Below are 22,000 nucleotides of genomic sequence, written 5' to 3'. Positions count from 1 at the left end.
ATATGTAATTATTTCTAAAATTTTTCACTCCTAAGGAATGTATTCCTTATAATAAATCCTCATTGTGCACCTACTTTTGATACTCAGTGTAGCCACTGTTTCTATCGCTTACTTCGTGGCATTTATTGCACGCTTAAATTTTTACTGCACCCTTCATAACAGTGGGTGTGAAAAATATGGCGCTGTGCCGATAACGATTTGGAGCCCGCATCAGCTTGAGCGCGCTGCCACAACAACTATCACCAACACTAAACGAGCTTTTGACTGGATTTGGCTTTTTCGTAAATCGCTTAGTTTCGAAGAAGTGTCTATATGCCAAGCAGATAAGTGTTGTTGTGCGTACATTTTGCTTTTTACTGTTGGCGATTATTTTCTCTTAAAGTTTTCGTGCCCGTTTTTGTCTCAGGCGAAAATGTGGCTTTGGCGCTGCCACTTGAGTGCCAGTTGCCAGCAGATGCACTCGCACAGATTTACGCGACTAACTGCAAAAGTTGAAAACAGCAGCAACAACAAAAAGCGCAACTCAAAAGAGGGAAATTTCTTCTTGTAATCAGCGTTGCTGCGCTTGCTGTCCCGCCTTGCCTTGTTTGCTTTGGCTGCGGCTGATGGCGGCGTGGAAGAGTGTGTGGCTGTGGCAGCATTTGTCAATACAAAAATGCTGAGCTTTTTTCGCTCACTGTGTGGCCATGTATGGCGTTTTTGTTCTTGTTTGTGTTTTGGTTTTCTTTCGACTTTTATTAATCTTCGCTTCGTTTTTATTTGCTTCGGAATTTCGTTACAGATTTCATTTGTGCATCAGTTTTGTTTTTGGCATGCATCTGGTGAATTGGTGCACATACATTCACACACACAAACACACACACTCACATGTATGCACATGTGTGTGAGCTCAATAACGGCGTGATTGGTGTGCACTTCAGGCAAAAATGCAACATAAAGTTTCAACACTTTCGCGTGTTTTTTTTCGTTTCGTCTGCTTGTGATGTGGTCAACAACAAAAACTATAACAAACACAGATAAGGCATATTCAAAAACAATATTCGTTTACGACGCGTTTTCCAAACCATTTTTATCTTTTGCTGGGGAAGTGGGAAAACTTCAACAATATAAGTGTATGCGAGCATGTTTTGTACATATGTAACCAAGTGGTGATGGTGGGGGGGAACGAGGGAAACTGACTCAAAGCATACTTCTATGTGTCGTATGTATGTATGTAATTAAGCAATAACGGTTAAAAACGCAGTTGCAGCAACACATTTACTGGATTTGAGGAAACGATTTTTCGAATTATTAAAAACAGTGGAAGAGGAAGAAGTAGAGATAACAATATGCAATATGCGGTAGTGTATATAGATATTTAAGGTTATATATTTATATGATGGTGAAATTTTAAAATATGTACGTATAAAATGTTAATTACAACAAAAAGTTGATTATTGAAATAAAATTGAAACTTATGAAATTATTTCAATGGTTAGATAAATAAAAGCTTGCCTGGCGGTCGCGTGAAAAGACGCAGCTTCTCACTTTAAAGGGTGATATATATATATATACATATGTATATACCAGGGTGGGTAAAAAAAAATCGAATATTTTGTATTCGCTTGATACTCATATTAGGGTGGGCCAAAAAGAAAGAATATTTTGTATTCACTTGGTACTCTGAAACTAGGTTCTAGTCACTTCTAAGAAAATTTCTCTAATTATTAGCTCTTGCATTACATCTTAGGGTAGGTAAAAAGAAATCGAATATTTTTTATTCGCTTAGTACTCTGAAAACTAGCTTCTAGACACCTTTAAGAAAATTTATTCAATTATTAACTCTTTATTGTAACGAGAAGACCATCTACCTTGCAGTTTTCTAATTCTTTCTTATTATCAGAAGAAAAATTCATTTCTCACTTCCAACTACTAAAGAAAATAGATAAAAAGATATTAACGGTCTCTCACAGGATTTTTAAAACATTACCTTTGATTGGTGAACTATTACTGTGATTGAAGCTGATTGAACACTCTTCAAGCGGACAGGCAGTTTGCTAGCACTGCCCAAACATTTCCTAAAATTGAAAAGCCGTTCAGCAGAGTTCGCTCTAATCACTTGCTGAACGCTGGATTTTAATTATAGTTGAAACTTTATTTCAAATGGAACAGCGATTGTCAATGTATTGAACCATATAGCTACTAATGCAACAACAAACACAAGTTACTGTAGAAATGTTTGAAATTTTTTTTATTTTGGCATGAAATAAAGAGCGTGCGAACGCAAAGTTTTTCAAATTTTATTTCTCCCCCAAATCGATGCACAAAAACCATATTTGCTCACGCCAGCAGTTTAAACTATTGTTATACTATACGAATAGTACAGTTTTTAGCTTGGAAAACTACCGTTATGTTTTGTAATGTGCTGGTGTTAATTAATTCTTTGCCTGTAAGAAGCTATGCCACCGCTTGTAGAGCTGAAGTTATATACCACATAACAGTTTTTCAATTAAAAAATTTATTTCTCAGCCTAAACTTCTATGCCATCGTGGCTTATTTTTGAAAATAAAAAATATCACACTAAGATGTAGCGAAAGATAAAATAACAAACACTAAGCAAAAAAGGCGATCTGAGTTTTGAACAAAAGAATGGCAGTGTACACCAAATTTCGTGAAAGAAACCAGTGTTTTGTACATGATGAAAATAAAAATCCCAAAAATTAGCATTTTTCACATAAATTCAATAATTTCTTTTTTCCCTCATCTCAGATCGGCCGTAAATTATTTTTCCCGTATTGTGTGTTTTTATCTTTCGTTGCCTACTGGTTTCAACATTCTGTGAATTCCTTTCTTTTGTTTAATAATTTTCAAAGGCTTCTGCACTAGTCTATTCAGTCAAAGATGTTTTTATGGCTTTGAGTTGCAATATAATTATGTGCTGATTATTACAGTAACTATATTATGTTCTCTGCCTCTACGATACACTTGAAGCTTATAATTCTATTAGGACTTTGTCAATAATTAGGAACTTTGCTTATAAGAGGAAAGAGGACTAGTTGCCACAATTCGCGGGCAGCAGTGTTTATTCCTAAACTGGCATTAAATTTAACAAAATGTTACGATTAAATTTCAATAATAACAAAATCAATACTTATAAAAAATTATGCGTTATAAGCACGTATACATTGTTAGTTTGAAATGCCACAAAATTAATTAAAATTCGTTGAAAAATCAAATATCAAAATTAAGTACATAATAATGATTAATTGAAGTTATTAAAAATTCATAATTTGTATTCAGAATGTGTTATATTTATTTTACAACAACAATAAGTATTTAAATATAGTATATATGTATATATGAGACAATACAATACAAATAGACGCAAAAATGCGGGAGTGGTGGAAAGAACACAGAAACTAACACACTGACATGCACTGTTTTAATATGTGTTGGTGTGAGTGTGTGTATTTACAATAAAATTAACCATTTAATATCATAAACACCCGCTAATCGCCATGAATAAATGAAAATTCAAAAAGTGTCTATTTCGATTCAATTAGGGAAAGGAAAATAATAAAAGAAACTGAAAAGTAAAAAAATAAAAACCAAAACAATAAAACTCAAAACTGGTTGTTCACGTGCTGCTGGTTGCTTAGAATAATGAAGAGGTGATAAATGAAAAAATACCACACCAAAAACAATACAAAATTAAGAAATCAGCAAAAATATGGATAATAAAATTAGTAAATGTGAAATTTTTTCAAAAAAATTTACAAAAAAAATGTATTAAATGAAAGAAAAACACAAACTTTCTCAAAGTAAGCAATTATCGGCTTATTTGAAGTGTTTTTCATAAAAACTGTATACTATTTTCGTATCAAATAAAGTAAGTGAAAGTTTAAATTATATAAAGGCGAAAAAATAGGAGAAAATAATATTTTTTTATTCAAAATTTATTTTCTTGAATTAATTATAATGATATTTACGCAAACAAATAAAAATCGAACACCATAAGGTTAGATGTTATCGAAAAATCAACGGTAGAGAGTGTGTGTGTTGCGAAAAATCTGTGTTGGCTAGTAACCGGTGGCGTATGAGTAACATTCAACATGAGGAGATGCGTTGTTCTTTGATGGCGTGTACACTTAACTGTTGACGAGTATGTGTGTGTATATGTGTGCATGTGCACATGAGTCTTTCTACTTGTTCTACTAATAAACTTTTTTGCTTACTTAACTTTGCGATAAAAATATTTAATTATTTTTTTCTTCTATGTTTTCGGTAAGAAATAATTAAATATCTCTTTTAGGCGAATCAGTGAACTTTTGCATTATTTCTTTTCATTTTTCCTATGTGAAATGTTTCAACTGCTGCGAATTGCAGTTGAATAACACAGTAAAAGCAGTGCTTTGAAAGCATTGGCTGTGAATGCAAAGTTTTGCGGCTTCTTTCGTACTTACCTCCTGTGGTGGCACGTCATATGTGCGGGTACGCAAGTCCACCCGGGCGTAGGAGTCAATGCATGGTAAGATAAAGAAGATGCCTGAAAGTGCGGAGCAAATTAAAATTAGTTTTAAAAGAACGAATTGTTAGAAATTTCATTAGAAACTCATTGTTGTTATTTTTTCGATTTGAGGTCGAAATAAGGTTTCCTTCTTAATATTGGGTAGTCGAAAAAGTCTTTTCATATTTTGTCAATATTTGTCGTTCCAGTGCTACCAATCAAATTGTGTCATACCATATAGTGTTGGAAAGGTGAGAAATTAAGTTCGGAGAAGTTGAAAAAAATTGCAGCTGTTCAAAAATGAGTGAAATATATTATATATATTATTATTAAATATATTATAAAGAAATTCGCTATATTTTTACGGAGACGATGCTGTACTCGTATCAGTTCGTGGAGCACAACAATGGATCGCTCGCTTCTGTTCTGGAAATTTCAATGTGACCTATCGTTGAAAAGGTCGATTAAATTATGGAAAAGATTAACCAGGACCGTAACATAAGCAGCCATGATATCGCTAAGAGACTTAGCATTCATAATCAAATGGTTTTTAACCAATTAAAAAAGGCTGGCTACAAAACTAAGCTCGATGTTTGGGTATCACAAGAATTTTTTGTGAAAAATTTAATGAACCGAATTAATATCTGCGATTCTTTGCTGAAACAAATTGAAAGAATGACGATCCACTTATCATACACGACAATAATGTGCAAAAAAGATCATGGTCCAAGCGTGGTGAAGCTCAACAAATGGTCGCAAAGCCAGGATTGACGCCTCGAAAGATTATGCTGAGTGTTTGGTGGGATTGGAAAGGAATTGTCCAGCCTTGTCGAACGATTGATTCTACATTTTACTGTCAACAACTAATAAGATTGCTGAAAGAAACGAAAACACGGCCAGAACTGTTCAACAGAAAGGGCTTCGTCTTCCATCAGGACAACGCTAGACCACACATATTTGATGACTCGGCAAAAACTGGAAGAGCTTGGCTGGGAAGTTTTGATGCTTCATAGTACATATTTGGTAAATTAAAATTCATTATAAATAATATATACATTATAAATAACTTGAAGTTTGATTAGAGAAGAAAGACTTTTTCGACTACTCAATACTTTAAATTAAAAAAGCAGTATAATTTTGAAAAAACTTTGTTAAATAAAAAAATGTTGTACAAGTTAAAAGTAAAAAATCCAAAAACTTTGTTATTTAAAATTTTCACATGAGTTTTGAGGTTATTTCCAGAAGATGTTGAGACAAAAGTTGTGGTTCTTTGCACTATCTTTAAATTTGCCATATATATTTTTTTTAATTTTTGATACTATGACGTAAACTTGGTTTTGCCGAAAATCGAAATAAACCGTGTTTAACCCTTAAAAACGCAACCACGCCCCTATTCTTCCCGACTTCAAATCGTCCGAAATTTATTTTTTCCTTTCATTTTTGTATTTTTTTCGCTGCCAATGAGTTTCATTCCATTATAGTTTTTTTTCCTTCAAAAATTTTCTACGCTTGGTCTACGTTACACTTTCCAGAGCAAACAATTTCAAGCTCGGAAAAGCAAAATCATGGCTTATAAAGGACAACTAGCGCCCACCTTTGCCCTCAAACTACATAATTTCACACCTTAAAATAACAGTACGCCATAATTTATGCAATTAAAATTAATTAGACAAAGAAAAAGTACGAACAACAGCAACAACAACTACGGTAAAAACCTCAAGCGTTTGCTTGCGACCTTTCTTTAGAAAATTACCATTTGACACATTTGACACTAAAATGTGCGCAATTTATGCTTTTGTGGCCAATTGAACAGAACTACTTTGCGGCAGCGCCCCGCCCAGCGACCTACGCTGCCGCGGCAACGACAGCTGTGGCACCAGCGCCAGCGCCAACGCCAACATCCGGGGCAACAAAGTACAACAAGGACGCGAAAAAGATTCACAGCGGTGCGAACATTGCTCTTGCAGCGCGACTAACGGCTTCGGCACGGACGCTAACAACTGCAACAGCAGAAACAACAACAACAACAACCACTTTTGCCACACAACAAAGGCGGTGAGAATAAATGCAATGCGTGCATGACAAGGCAACGGCAAATACAACACCCACACACACAGAGAACGCCATGAATGTGTCGCTTGAATGCAACCCAGCTTGTTTGTGTGTGTGTGTGTGCTTGCATTCATGTAGTGTTGTGACATCTTGCCTGCCGTAATGCAGATGTGTGCGTGTGTGTAGTGGTATGTGTGCTTGGCTTCTCGCAAGGTACTAAGCGGGCGCGCAAAGTGCCGTTGCAGGCGAACGGCAAACAAAACTTTCCACCACAAACGTATGTTGGCTGTGCTGCTTCGCGGCGCCTCGTAAACGATGAAGAATTGGATCAAGTGCTGCAATTAACACAAATTGCCATTGCGCTCCTGCAGCCGCAACAGTGGCAGCTGTTGTCGATGACAATATGCGAGTACGTGACAAAACACACCACAACTACATATACACGTGCTTGCAGCGCCTTGCGAATTTCGTAAATGTGTAGCAGGTGTACCCTGCAGGAAATTGCATATGCAAAGTGAACTGCTTTCTTGGCAACAGCAAGTAGTTGCGGAGAAACCGATACTATCGCTCTTTGAATTTAGACTGATTCTAGCGAGGAGAAGCTTCCGTAAGTTCTTATTGTTTGAGAAGCTCTCATAATTTTGAGTCGATCTTGCTCTCAACAGCATTATAAGCTTTTAACTGCATCGGAGTTTACTTGGAGTTTACTTTGACCCACTGTGGGCTATAACGTTCTCGATTTTTGTTTTTGTTGTGGAACTGAGGAAACATAAGAAGCTTTTTTGGTTCTTCCCGATGTAAGCGTTGGAGTTGATTGTCGTTGCTGTTATTTTCCACGAAGGAATGGGGTTCCTTAGGCAAAACCCCATGATAGTTGAACTCAAATTGACAATAAATAGAGAGAAGAATGAAGATAGTATTGTGCTCAGGAAAGAACTTCTTATTAAATGTCAAAAATGGTTTTATCCATATCATTTGCTATTGTATCATCATCAAACCAGCCAACTGTTCCATTTCGCAATTTTCACAGGTTTCTCTTGAAGCCAACTTTACTCCATTAAGGGAGTTCTGCATTGACAGAAACAAAGTCTGATGGTGCAAGGTCAGGGCTATATGGTGTATACATCAAATTTTCCCAGAAAAGCTCTCCCAGTTTTTGCCGAGTCGTCAAAGATGTGTATGGTCTAGCGTTGTCCTGATGGAAGACGAAGCTCTTTCTGTTGATCAGTTCTGGCGGTTTTTTTCGATTGTTTCAATTTCATCACTTGTTGACAGCAGAATGTAGAATAAATCGTTCGACCAGGCTGGAGCAGCTCATAAAAGATGATTTCTTTCCAATCCCACCACACACGCAGCATAACCTTTCGAGGCATCAATCCTGGCTTTGCGACCATTAGTTGAGCTTCACCACGCTTGGACCATGACATAATTGTGGTATTTGATCCACTTTTCGTCTCCTGTTCCCATTCGCTTCAGAAATGGTTTGATTTCATTTCGTTTCAGCAAAGAATCGCAGATGTTAATTCGGTCCACTAAATTTTTCACAGACAATTCATGTGGTACCCAAACATCGAGCTTCTTTTTGTAGCCAGCCTTTTTTAAATGGTTCATAACCGATTGATGATGAATCTCAAGTTCCTAAGCGATGTCACGGCTGCTTATGTGACGGTCCTGCTCAATGTTTGCCATAATTTGATAGACTTTTTCAACGATAGGTCCACCAGAGCGAGTTGCATCTTTCACATCGAAATTTCCAGACCGGAAGCGAGCGAACCATTGTTGTGCTACACGAACTAATACAGCATCGTCTCCGTAAACTTCACAAATTTCATTGGAATTCTTCCGTTTTTTATACAAAAATTTCAAAATATAGCGAATTTCTTCATTATTTTCACACTTTTTTGAACAGCTGTAACTTTTTGGCAGTTTTCCCGAACTTAATTGCGAAACGACTTTTTCGACTACCCAATATATGCAGTGTTCAAACGCATTCCAAACATTTTCCGATGTACTTCTGCTTATTCTATCCGTTATCTACCACCAACACCAATAAAAATTCTGTGCATACTCACCGGGACCCTTGGCGCCACCCTGCATAAGACGGCCCAAACGAAATATAACGGCGCGTTCATATTCCTGTACTACCTGTAATTTAGAAAGAGGAAAAAGTGAAAATGCAATAAGAAGACGAAGAGGATAATAAGAAAAATTACGCGCCTGAATGGTAAAGTTATTTGAGGAGGATCTTGTGCAACTGTGTGTGAGTGTGTGCGCGCAGTTAGGCAAGTTGCAACGACAGCCGAACAGCCGAACAATAGCGCAGCAGACAGATAGAACTGCAATGCAATGAAATAAATGATTGTTAGAGCTGCTGCCGGCTGCTGCCTGCTGCTTGCTTGCAACGTGCAGGTGGCACGTTGCTGAATGCAGCCATTTCAAAAGGTGTAAAAATCATTTATTATTCCATTTATTTGCTGCTTTGCCACTTTGATTGCCTCAACTGCTGTGGCATGCAAGCTGCGTCGCAGCTGAACTTAATATCGCTTCTAATGCGCATTTCAGAGCAGCTGCAAGCACACACACACACACCGTTATATGTGCTACAACAATACTTGCATATGTATGTATGTCAATATGTAAATATATATGAATCTTATATCCAGAATGTTGCCACTTACCTTAAAGCACACGAACAAGCTGAACGGCAACGTGAGTATGACAAGTCCAACGGATAAGAATATCAGCAACTTCCCACACGTCGATGCCTTATCGCTAATTTCTTCATCGGCTATAAAATGAAATTCCAAGAAGAATTACTTAAACGTTTGGAGTCATGGAGTAAAGCAATTAAATTGATAGAATGCCTGCGCACACATAGCTTTTAGTTTTTATAGTCGCAAACACAAGCAATAACAGCATAAGTCGACTTTGGACTACGCTTCCGTAGCGGTAAATACAATCATATAATGAAAAGATGCGTTTGGGAAATTTTAAAACATTTTAACTATTTGCCACACAGTTGGTAATAATAATACCGTTAATTATACAAAGCAGTTTTCTCAAAAACCTGTTAAATCACCTTGGCTGTTATTGCTTCTGGCCACAGTTTCAAATTATTAAGCTTATTCTAGCGTAATGTAGTGAAATGTATGCGTAAAAAGCCTTAAGATATGCGAAATTCAATCCTGAAGCAAGTTTTTGAGCCGTATTTGTTAGTAGCGGGGTTTTCAGTAAGAGCGCTACAAGAGCAAAAACCGGTTTGGGATAACAATGAAATTATTTATTCCTGTGAAAGTACATTCGAGCCATTATGTGTGAAACTCGACTTCTTTTGCTTGGCCGCCACGGGCACGCTTGCAGAAGTCCAGGCGCTGAACCCAATTTTCGACAGTTTTCAAGCATAAATCGGACGATGCTGTTCCAATTTCACGTTCGATAATCAGATGAAGCTCATCAATCGTCGCTGGCTTGTTGGCATAGACCATAGACTTGATGTAGCCTCACATGAAATAGTCTAACGGCGTCAAATCGCGCGCCCGAGGTGACCAATTGATTGAGCCATTTCGTAAGAAAACAAATTCACCAAACTTGGTTTTCCATAAATCGATTGTGACATTCGCTGTGTGGCTTGTCGCGCCATTCTGTTGGAACCACATATTGTCCAAGTCCATATCATCCAATTCGGGTCAAAAATATTCGGTTATCATTGAGCGGTAGTGATTCCCATTCACAGCAACGTACCAGTCTTGATCATCATGGAAGAAGTACGGCCCAAAGACGCCGCTCAGACATAAACCGCAACAAAACGTAATTTTTTCGGGAACTGCCTCACGGAGTATGTGTTGATTGCTGCCTGACCAATAACGCATATTTTGCTTATTGACAAAGCCATTCAGCTAGTAATGGGCCTCATCGCTGAAGATGATTTTCCGATGAAAATCCGGATTATTTTCAAGTTATTGCTCAACCCAATTCACGACCATACGACGATTCTTGTGGTCAAGCGGCTTCAGTTCTTTCATCGATTTGATCTTGTAAAGATGTAGGCCAAGATATTTTCGCGAAATTTGCCAGAACGACGTCAGAGAGATGCTCAACGCTAGAGAACGACGTGTGAGAGACTGATTTGGATCTTCATCAATTGTTGCGCCAGCGGCAGCAATATTCTCGACAAAATGGGCACTTCTTTGTCGCAGTGGCATGAGAACATTTTGTACTGTGCCTGTGGATTCACTTTTTTCTACTAAAGGCTCAATTATTGATCTGACAGGACGACCATAAATTGGACGTAGCGCTTTTAAAGTTGAGGCCACTGACTCCGAATTTTGGTAGTAAATTTGAATAATTTTGACTCGTTGTTGGATCGTATGTATATCTTTTCATGATGAATTAGCACATCTTACTAAAGAGAAGCGTGAAATGAGCACAAAAAATATGGCGCAGTTTGCTGTCCCTATTGGACTACTTTGGTAGCATCCCTATTGAAAACCCCGTTATTTTGAATAAGGATGTTAAACGCTGTGCTGTTGATGTTATTAATGTTTTTTTTAATAATCGATTGAATTCGATACGCAAATTTTAGAGCGTAATTACCAGCTTGCCTATGAAATAAGATGAATATCCCAGATGTGTTCGGAAAAAAACGGGAATTTTAAAATTTCACGAAAAAAATTGGGGTTTGAGGCAAGAATTATGCTGCTGTTCATCGCAATCAATCAAAATCGCTTTAGGTACAACTTTGCAGCATAGCATAAGCCATCTCAAAAAATATATAGACAAACTGGTGCATATGGTATACACATATTCAAATCCATTAGCTAAACACAGCTTAAATTTAATCCGTCTATTTTAAAATGCATACTAATGAATGAAATTCTTCAAACAGGGTCTTACACATTATCCAAGAATATTCCAAGGAGCATACGAGCAACAAGAATCTCCAGGGAATATTAAAAAGCCTCAAGAGACGCAGCTGTGCTCGCATATAACTGTATGTTACACACTCATTTGTAGAGCATAAATTAAATATGAGTGTTTGTGTGAGGCATTGAATGCTAAATTGATTGCTGTATTGAGACATTGGAGTGATAATGAAATTTGCATATTTCCAAACGCACACACACACTTGCCGACATTTCATGTAACTTTTTGCTTCATACAAATATATCAAATGTATGAATTTGTATGTGGCTGCTTGTGTCATGTTTTTTACTTGTATGCGTTAGAGTATGTATACCCACGTGTTGTATTGAACCACAGAAATGTAAATGGCATTTGTTGAAAAATGTGTAACTGAAAACCGCGTTGAGGGATAACATAAATATTTGACATTTCCACATACGCACATATGTACATGTATAAATATGCGAATATGTAATATGCAGCGCAAATAAAACCGCTGGGGTTGTCGATCACGAGAGCGGACTGAAAGTTGGGATTAAAACTTTTGTGAAATCTGCAGATATACCGTTGATGAAGAAGGGACCACAATACCTAACCTCGCTTTGCATAATTACTTGCAATAAAAGCAGAATAATTATAAACAAAGGAAATATTTTATAAGGTAAGTAATCGTTTTGTTTTCGAAATGCTCTACGCAACGCCTAAAAGTTTGCTATTATTACTTAACAGAATATATATTAATATAAATATATATGTACATTGTGTCAGGGAAGCACCCGGAAATTGTAGTCAAATTCACCTAGTATATGATATTTAAAAAAAAAAGGTATTTTGCTAAGTTGGTAGAACATTCCTTAATTACTATGTCAAATATGAGAGCAACCTGTCAACCAGTTTGCTTACAGCAGCTGCATAAGTCTTCATACCTCAGTAGTGCGTTGCGATTTTTACAATGAATTAAAACATCAAACAAAAAATTCGTCTGAATTTGTATTTCTAACGAAATTTCGTGTGTGGAATCGTTGCGAATATTAGAAAATGCTTACGGTGATTTAGTTTTATCAAAAACACAAGCCTACGAGTAGTACAAAGCCTTCAAAAATGGTCAAGGGATCGTTGAAGACATGACTCGTTCTGGACGAACTTCGACCACTTCAACTGATGAAAATGTAAAAAAAAAGTGAAGGATAAGGTGCTTGAAAATCGTCAGGCAAGTATTAGAGAGATGACAAAAGAGTTCGACATATCTCACGTTCGAATGATTGGTGGTTATTTTGTATATGAAACCCGTTTTTGCTAGACTTGTCCTCATAAAGATGATTTTTTTCAAAAAGAGTACCTACATTAACAGATCTCACACATTCATGGGGTGTATTATAACTGCCAAAAAGTCATGAGTTTGACATGCAAACAAGTCAACTATCTTTGGAATGGAACACGTTTTCAGTCGATCGAAGAGAAAAATTCAAAAATTTCGCTGAAGATTATGCCAAAAAGTGCTTAGGAGAAGTGTTTCGAGAACAAGAAAAATCGTTGGCATAAGTGTATTACGTATGATGAGGATTACTTTGAAAGCGACAAAATACAATTTCCGGGTACTTTTTTGTCACAATATATGACATATTTGTTATCTTAGCAGGACAAAATATCTGAAAAGTTTAGCGGGCTTCCAAAGCTGCAAGTGATGGACATTTTTTTGTATAATATATGACATATCACGGATTTTATGAAACATATTCACAGACCTTCTTTCACAATTAAGTATACATGATTGCAAAATTGTATTGATATTCGAAAATCTGCGAAGACGAACATAACTTGACGGATATTAAAGCCTATGGGCCAGTAAAATTAAAATAAAATAAGAATAGATTTTTGTTTTCTTAAATTTTTATTTTTTTGGAAGTAGCATAATTCTACACTGCTTCATATATATAATTTTTTGCACTGATACCAATAAATAAACAAATCTTTCATATATATAACTTTTTTGTTTGCTATGCGCCGAATTGTAGGCAACATTCTTCATATTGAATATCACTTTCATTGGTATGAAAAAGTTGATTTCGAAGACCAGAATAACATTTTTTCAGTTTTGGAAGACCACAGTCTGAGTAAACACGAAGTACGGCCTACGTCGTCTTCATCATATTGCAGCAGTTGATATTTACTACTGCAGAAATTGTTCAATAAATCGATATTCTATACACACGTATGTACATCACTGTATCTCCACGATATACACATATGTAATATGTACATGTAAAATAACATGACTCTTATTTGACATATTTATAATACTACATAGTATAACATACACATTTGATTACTTGGCAAAAGTACCCCCTGGACACTTTCATTAAATATTCATTAAATTTGTTATGGAAAAAGTTGACTTACAATGAAGGAATCCACGCGAATGCTTCGCTGTCATATCTGAAAGTACAATGGCGTTTGCAAAGGCAACACATAGAAAGAGAGGCAGAGAGTGAGTGGTGAGTGGTGAGTAAAATCGTATGTAATCACTTGACTATGAAGAGGCGATCAATAGCGTTCAAAGCAAGACGCGACTTGTCTCAACAACTACTTACGCACGCACATATATTATATTAAGGTATACTACGTCTATGTCTACATACATACATATATAACACTTTGGATATAAGCATAACCGTCTATGACACACCATTCGCATATTTTGCTAGCTGCAAATTTACTTGACTGACAGCGCCACATACATTGACATGCTACAAGTTGCCACAAGCCTAATGACTAATCTTACCATTCCACAGATAAATATGTATTAAATTATTTTATATATAGATGCATGAAAGTTAATTTGTTGTTATACCGTTAAATAACTGAGCTTACGCTTCATTTGGATATAAAAAAAACATTCCGATTATATACAGTTTATTCACATTGTTATGAGTAACGGTGTATGTATACACTCGCAGAGTTGTAGCATATTTATTTAATGGGATTAACTCGTCGAGCACACAGCCACCAACGCTGCAGAGAATAAGACATGGCACACTGCTCTATAAGCCATATACACGCTTAATATCTCGGTTACTAATTACACAAAATAGATTTCAGCCAAAGCGTTGTTGCTGTAGGTCAGTCAGGCACACTCTCCCACATAGCTACATTTGTACATATGTAAACTTACGATCATACCAGTCCAATGAATACAATGAGTGGACGATAATGTAATAAATTTGCGAAATAATGATATAAAAGCCGAAGTTAGATGCTCAAAGCATTAAAATTACATGCAATTTATGACTAATAAGCGCTTATGCTAATTTTATGCGGTACTAATTGAATAGATGTATGTATATATGTACATGTATGAGTTGAGAATGGTTAGAATAATACTTCAAAACTTTCGTAAATAATCTGCATAATAACGGTTTTCCAAAAAAATATAAGTGAAATTGTATTGTTCCCTCAAATTATAATAACTAAATACGACTGAAGTCGAGCAATAGAGCATTCGAAATGAGCCGTTACTGATTAAAATATTTTCATTGTTACTGGCTAGTCGAAAAAGTATTTTCGTATTTTGCCAATATATGTCGATGCAGTCATACTATAATGTATCTCCAGTTCTACCAAACACATTGTATCATATCATACAGTGTTAGAAAGGTGAGATTTTAAGCTTAATATAACCAAAAAAAATTAAACTTGGGGAAGTTGAAAAAAAGTTACAGCTGTTCAAAAATCAAAAATCTGTGAAAAGAATGAAGAAATTCGCTATATTTTGAAGTTTTTGTAAAAAAAAGGGAAGAATGTCACGCAGCCACCAATGAAATTCACGAAGTTCACGGAGACGATGCTGTATCACTTCGTGTAGCACAACATTGGTTCGCTCGCTTCCGTTCTGGAAATTTCGAAATTTCGATTTACACTGATGGAATAGTGTTTCTAGCGGAAAAATGGCAAAAAGTCGTCCACCAAAATGGTACATATTTCCCTTTTTATTTATTATTATAAATATAAAAAAAAAAAAATTTGATTAGAAAAACGAAAAAACTTTTTCGACTACCCAATATTGTCCAATCGATTATTGTTATTCAATAATCTCGAAGAATTCACCTCGATTTGAACAAGAAATATGAATATTAATTGTTTGTTAAGGTGTTATATACAGTTAGAATATTCCAAAATCGTTTTTTTTTTATTTTATTTTCTTAATGTACATAGATTTAATAATACACACAATATCATATCGTTGCGGCACATATTTTCGAAGTTACACGCAAATTTGAAAAGGCGTTTCAGAGTGCTTGGAAGTACAAGGCCAAACTTTAAACATGTTTTTCCCAAAGTGCTGTTTTCTAAGTCGGTGACCAACATTACTCGAAAATGGCTATTAGTCTCAAATTTCAACACGATCTTCTTAAATATATTTTTTAGTAATTTTTTTGAAAAAAATTGAAGTTCGAAATTTCGGTCAAAAATCGATTTTTTTTGTGAAACCGCCATTTTGTTAAAAACTTTTATTTTGCTTATTCCTTCGATTTGTTTTACTAGATTTAACATCACCTTAACCCAATCTGTTTGTTTTTTTTTAGTAACAGAGAATCAGTTGAGAGATATAGTGGTCACCGCAAAAAATTCTGGAAAATTGGCTTTTTTCGGCCTTCTAATTGTATACGATTCCCTTAAATTTTTAAAAATGGATCAAAAAAGAGTGACGTCACACAAATTTAAAACATACATATGTATATCGATTTTTGATTGTATAAACGCTTGTCCTCAAACGACGTTAAAAAGTGTTTTAGGAATCTTTAAAGTACTTCCTTAGAGAAAATTTCTATTCCGGTTAAAACGTATGTATATTCCCAAAAACAAATTGATACATTCTTAATAAGTTGCCGCTGTTCATATATATTTTCTAACGCGAGCATAATTCCACAATTCTGAGATTTTCTAAACATGTATACCATCTGACCTGCACTGCTTTATATAAACTGCCCCGATGGAACAACTAGTTTGCTTTGCTTTTTTATAGTGGATCCTCTGAATCCTTTAAAATGAGAGATTCTGCTTTGTCATGGAACTCAAGTGTTTGAGTGGCTGAAAAGTTCAGTAAAAGTCGCCAAGTCTTCGATATGTTGCCTCGAGTCGTGCACACATCGATATTACTGACGATAGCGTCAAGAAGGTAAAGAAATAGTGATTGAAAATCGCTTCTTTGGAGGGTGGTTTTTTGTAGGAAAATAAAAATGAATTATCTTGAATATTTAGAGTGTTTTCATTTACATATTGGCTCTTGATGTTATCTGAAATCAAATATTCTTGATTATTCGTAATCTATAGATATGTCATTCTGGTCGGAACTAGTGAAGTTAAATTTCAAGGGTAAATACTTCGAAAAAAAGTCCTTTTATTTTAGCTAAGAAAGGGTTGTAAAATAAAAATTTAGGGGTGGAAAAAATTCTCGTTAGTACCGACGAGAACTATAAGTGTGAAAGCAATCGGTTAAGTAGAAAAAAAGTTAGGACCCGGGCCGACCAGAAAAACAATGTTTTGAGAAAAACGCGTTTAAAGTTCAACAACTCCGAGAGAGAAGACTCCGAGGCGCTCTAGGAAACTAGTTATAATTCCCGAAATATTTCGAATTTCTGTCTAAAATTTTCAGAGTATATTCTCAAGACATTGTACTTTCAAATTAAGCACAACAATTTTTTTCGATTTTTGAACAAAAGTTACCAGACTACTACCTTGTTGTTATGGCAAAGGATTTCAAGGTCTCTTTTTTTTTGTTTTAGCGGCAGTATTCTGCCGAGTTGACAGCCCTTGTCAAGATAAAATTCGCGTCCGTTCCGGTTACGTAGACCCGACTGTCGTAGGAACGGATTTCACGGTCTCTTATGACTGGACTCAACATATTTTGGTTAATATTTTAAAAAAACCAAAAAACCAGCATCTTTTGCAAAGTAAAGTCGAGCTGCAACAGACGCATTACTACTGGTAACGAGACGTGGGATTATGAGTATAATGGCGAAGCAGTCCAACGATCTAGAGAATATGCGTAGCGCGCCAAAAATGAGCGAAACCGCAATAACTAAAATTCGCTGAAGGCATTAAAGCCGACTCCAGCCGAGGCTTACGACAAGTGTATGCTAAATTAGGTTACGCGTTGGTAAGCTATTATTGGCTTCGGTTGCTATTTTCGAGGCGATAATAAAGATTTGCATAGATAGTGATAACGATGGTGAGAAAGTTTTTTTTTGTCAATATTTGTCGGATCAAACCGGAATTACTTGCTATTTTTATTGTATAGTTGCCGGTAAAAGTTGCAAAAATGATATTTTTATAGGGAAATGAATATTTTATATTAAAACAATGAGCGGCGAGTAAAATTACTGGTATACAATTTCTCATACATATGTATATGTTTATAAGTGTAAATACTGCATTGTTACTCTATTGAAAAAATGTAATAGATCATCCACCATAAAATATCTTAAACAAGAAGAAAAATTCAGTAAAAATGTATCAAAACTTTTAATTGGAATAAGTTCGCAGATGACAAAGAAGTGCAAAGTTCTCCATAGTTTCCTTATTAAATCGCCAAGCAGCCAAGTTCACATGAAATCGCAAACGATTTCAATGGAATTAAAAGTTTTTAATTTCCCAATTTAGTTAATAAAACGGCATGCCGAGCAGCGCACGCACACATGTGGCAGTGCACTTTAAAACAATTTCGGTTGTGGAAATGTTTGCCTTTCCAATTATCATAATAATGCTGAGGGAATAATGGAAACAACGAAAATCGGCGTGTGCAGAAAGTCAAGTGGCGGACGCATAATAAATGGCAGTGCGCTTACTTTTTACAGCAGATAATCGTGAATGCACATACTTACTGCTACATATGCATGTGTGGTATAGAACAAACGCTGGTATGACGGATTTGTACGAAGCAAAACCCAGCAGTGAATGCGCTGGCGCAGTTGCAGTCACTTTGGGTCGTGGATGGTTTCGACAGCCACGCAAAGCAAACTTTAACTGTTAGCGGGATGAAAATATCACGAGATCACATTCTTGTGTTCAAATACATTTTAATTGCTGCCACTCTGTTTGATTGCTGCAGTTATTTCTAACTGTTGTTTATACATACATGTAGGTATGGCTTTTCTATTTTCAGCATTTCAGCAGACTCGGCTTAATTATAGCATAAATGCGCTATTTATTATAGAGTAATCAAATGTATATATATAATATCACATGTGGTGAAGCTACCGATACTATACATATATTTATATATCAACAACTGTTTGTTGCAACGACCTGGCCGTGTGTCATATGTGCTTAATGCTTCACAGTTCGCTGCCGCCGTCGTCGCTAGCCGCGGAACGCTTCGAATTGTACGAGCACAATGCTTTACTTTGTACGCAGCTTGTTTTACAATGGAATACCTAGAAGCACATCCTTATGGGCAGGATAATAGCAGAACTGTATAAAATTTGTGCACAATTTCCATTGTTGTCCTATAAACAAAACAAAAAAAAGCAATAATTGTAAGCATTTTATTTCCCGCCGTAATGTATAATCTGTGCTTGCCGTTAGGGGAGAGCGGCGCTGCAACTATGCCGTTGGCTGCAAAAGGTTCATAACCTCACAAATTAGCTACTTTAAAGTGCTTGTGTAATGAAGGTTCCGGCATCGGAATAAAAAAAACAACAAAAGATATTGTGTTACAGTGGTATTCTGTAGCTTGACTTGGGTGTGTAGTGACAGATATTGTTTTAATAAAATTAAATTGAGAACAATTTTATGTTCTATAGAAAAAAAATTTGAGCTTTTATTGAAATTCGACGAAAAAGAATAATTTTATATGTAGCATAACTTTTTTTGGCATTTTTGTATGAAGATGCTCAGTTTCAGATGCTTTGCAACCAATATATAGGACAGCTCTAATTGAATATCTGCATAGACATTACTTGGCTCTGACCGCGTAAGAGGTGTCAACACCTAAAAAGAAGAAGATATAAAATATACTTATCATTACAAGTATATTGGGTAGTCGAAAAAGTACTTTCGTATTTTATCAATGGTTGACGTTGCAGTCGTATATCTCCAGTGCTACCAATCACATTGTGTCACAACATATAGTGTTGCAAAGGTGAGATTTCAAGCTTCATTTAACCAAAAAAAAATTAAATTCGGGGAAGTTGAAAAAAAGTTACAGATGTTCAAAATTATACTATATTTTGAAATTTTTGTATAAAAAACGGAATAATAATGGAATCATCCACTATGACCTGCTCTAGCCTGGTCGAATGATTGACTCTACATTTTACTGTCAATAATTGATGAGATTGAAGCGAGCAATTGAAAAAGACGGCCAGAATTAATCAACAGAAAGGACTTCGTCTTCTCTCACGACAACGCTAAACAACACACATCTATGCTGACTCGGCAAAAACTGGGAGAGCTTGGCTGGGAAGTTTCGATGCATCCACCATATAGTCCTGACCTTGCACCATCGGACCACCATTTGTTTCGGTCAATGCAAAACTTACCTTACCTTAATGGACTAAAGTTGGCCTCAAGAGAAGCCTGTGAAAATTATTTGTCGAAGTTTTTCGCCCAGAAACCAGAAAAGTTTTACACTGATGGAATAATGTCTCTAACGGAAAAAAGGCAAGAAGTGGTGGACCAAAATGGCACATATTTGTTTATTTATTTATTAGTAGAAATATAAAAAAAAGTTGAAGTTTGATTCGATAGACGAAAATACTTTTTCGACTACACTATATAAGCAAAATGAATAAAACGCATTCAAATAATACTAAAAATTCGTATTAAAAAATCTTCTTTATTTAAAAAAAATATCATTTATTTTTTAAAGCGATATTCCTCTAGCAAAATCTTTCAGAAAACCCTCACAAATCTCAACCCTTTCTAAAGTGGTATGAATATGTTTGATATAATTATAAATTTCTGAGTAATAATTTCTAGCAGTCGGTTATAAGTCACTTTTCACTGGTTTCAAGAGAATTTAAGTATTAATTTACCCACGAAGCACAATAGTTCCCATTGCATACAATAAATACGCTTCGATTAAATGCAGTTATTATTAATAAGACATAAAATAACACACAGCAGCTGTGCAATTCCCACGCTCCACTTTAAACAGCGCCCCAGTGGCTTTAAATTTTCCAACCAACCCCAAAAAAAGAAAAAAAAAAGAATTTATGTATATAAAAAAATAAGTTTTAAAATGCGCTTCACTAGTTTAATAGCTGCTCTATATACATTTGTTACTAGATCATGAGGTTAAACATGCATATACGCACCAAAGTCCTACATACATACATACAGATATCGCCTAAAAGCGTACTTATATACATATATACACGCGCACTCATTTATACATATATTTACATATAAGCAGCCATAACGGTCAGCAGTTGAGCAGCACATGCTTTACTGTACAACACACACATATACACGGCTAACTGGGTTTTATTAGCTCCACGAAGTCAGACAGTAATCACTCACTCACCTTTTTTGGTATCTGGCATTGCGTTTTAGACCCTTCACCACCCGCGCTATTTGTACTCGGTCGTACTTGTTGCTGTTTTGGACGTTTTACTGTTTGGCAATTTAGCAATTTGGCAATTTGGCACTTTTAAGACACACACACACACACACGAGTGCAGCTAATTAAGCCGTAATGTGTGTCATTAAAGGATCACAGTTGCGTGGCAATGGATAGTGGACACTTGGCGAGGCTGCTGAGTAACGCTATCCTAATTAAGTGTTGCAGCTATCTGAGGTTATTTTGAATTATTGCCTTGGGTTTGCTTTTTGTTGTTATTTGTTTGGCAAATTTTTAATATTTTTAACGGATTTGCTTTAAATTTATCTCACGCTCTTTTTTCAGTTATTAATAAACATTTTTTTAATTAACAAGACAATGTAAATTACTATACACTAATATAATTTGGCATTTATTTTTTAAATGAGTTAACAACTTTTATTTACTTTCGTTTTTTCAGCTGTACCACTTTCCTGCCTGCACTTCAACACTAACCCAACTAACCCAATATGTAGTTTTAATTATTTTTTCATTATTTGTACTTTAATATTACATTTTCTCATTCACGCGCCTTTCTCTGATTCGCTTCGCTCTCGGCCACAGTGCAACTGTAACTGAAACAGCGTCCTGTTATGGTCGTCCTGCTGATCGCTTGCGGTGACCGTACTTATTAGCAGCAACAAAGCAACAAAACAAAGCAACAGCACCCATTCACACGTCGCTCCAACGCACAGCCGCTGCCACTGCACACCTCTACCCCTGCACCCATGACACGGTGAGCAGGACAAGGCGCACACTCTGCTGCACTGCAGAGCACTGTTAAGGCAACAGCCGCTGTTACTGCTACGTACCAGCCAGTCAAAATGTAACAGTCGCTTGTTGTTTTAGTTGTTGTTGTTGCAGCTGCTGTTGGCACCTATAGTATTAGCTCACAGCATACACGGTCGCCGCAAAAGCTCGGTCGCGAAGTTCCTGTCACCTATGTGCTTGCCCGTCAA

General features: G+C 36.0%; 1 protein-coding gene across 13 annotated transcripts in view; it reads right to left on the bottom strand.

Annotated features, from left to right (window-relative positions):
• LOC120778972 (band 7 protein AGAP004871) overlaps positions 1–22,000 on the bottom strand; it is a 116,053-nt gene that overhangs the window by 24,794 nt on the left and 69,259 nt on the right. For 6 of the 13 annotated variants that reach the window (XM_040111056.1, XM_040111052.1, XM_040111055.1 and 3 more), the window contains 3 exons: positions 9,217–9,326; positions 8,611–8,683; positions 4,443–4,525 (listed from right to left, as the gene is read on the bottom strand). In XM_040111056.1, the coding sequence (XP_039966990.1) occupies positions 4,443–4,525; positions 8,611–8,683; positions 9,217–9,326 (266 nt within the window). Of the gene's footprint in view, positions 1–4,442; positions 4,526–8,610; positions 8,684–9,216; positions 9,327–13,840; positions 13,877–20,966; positions 21,680–22,000 lie in introns of those variants that run through there. The other 7 variants (XM_040111057.1, XM_040111050.1, XM_040111053.1 and 4 more) reach the window with 3 other exon arrangements.

This window comes from Bactrocera tryoni, chromosome 5 (assembly GCF_016617805.1).
Source record: "Bactrocera tryoni isolate S06 chromosome 5, CSIRO_BtryS06_freeze2, whole genome shotgun sequence".
Taxonomy (NCBI): Eukaryota; Metazoa; Arthropoda; class Insecta; order Diptera; family Tephritidae; genus Bactrocera; species Bactrocera tryoni.
Note: the sequence above shows the minus strand (reverse complement) of the source record. Positions and strands in the feature narration are given on the sequence as shown.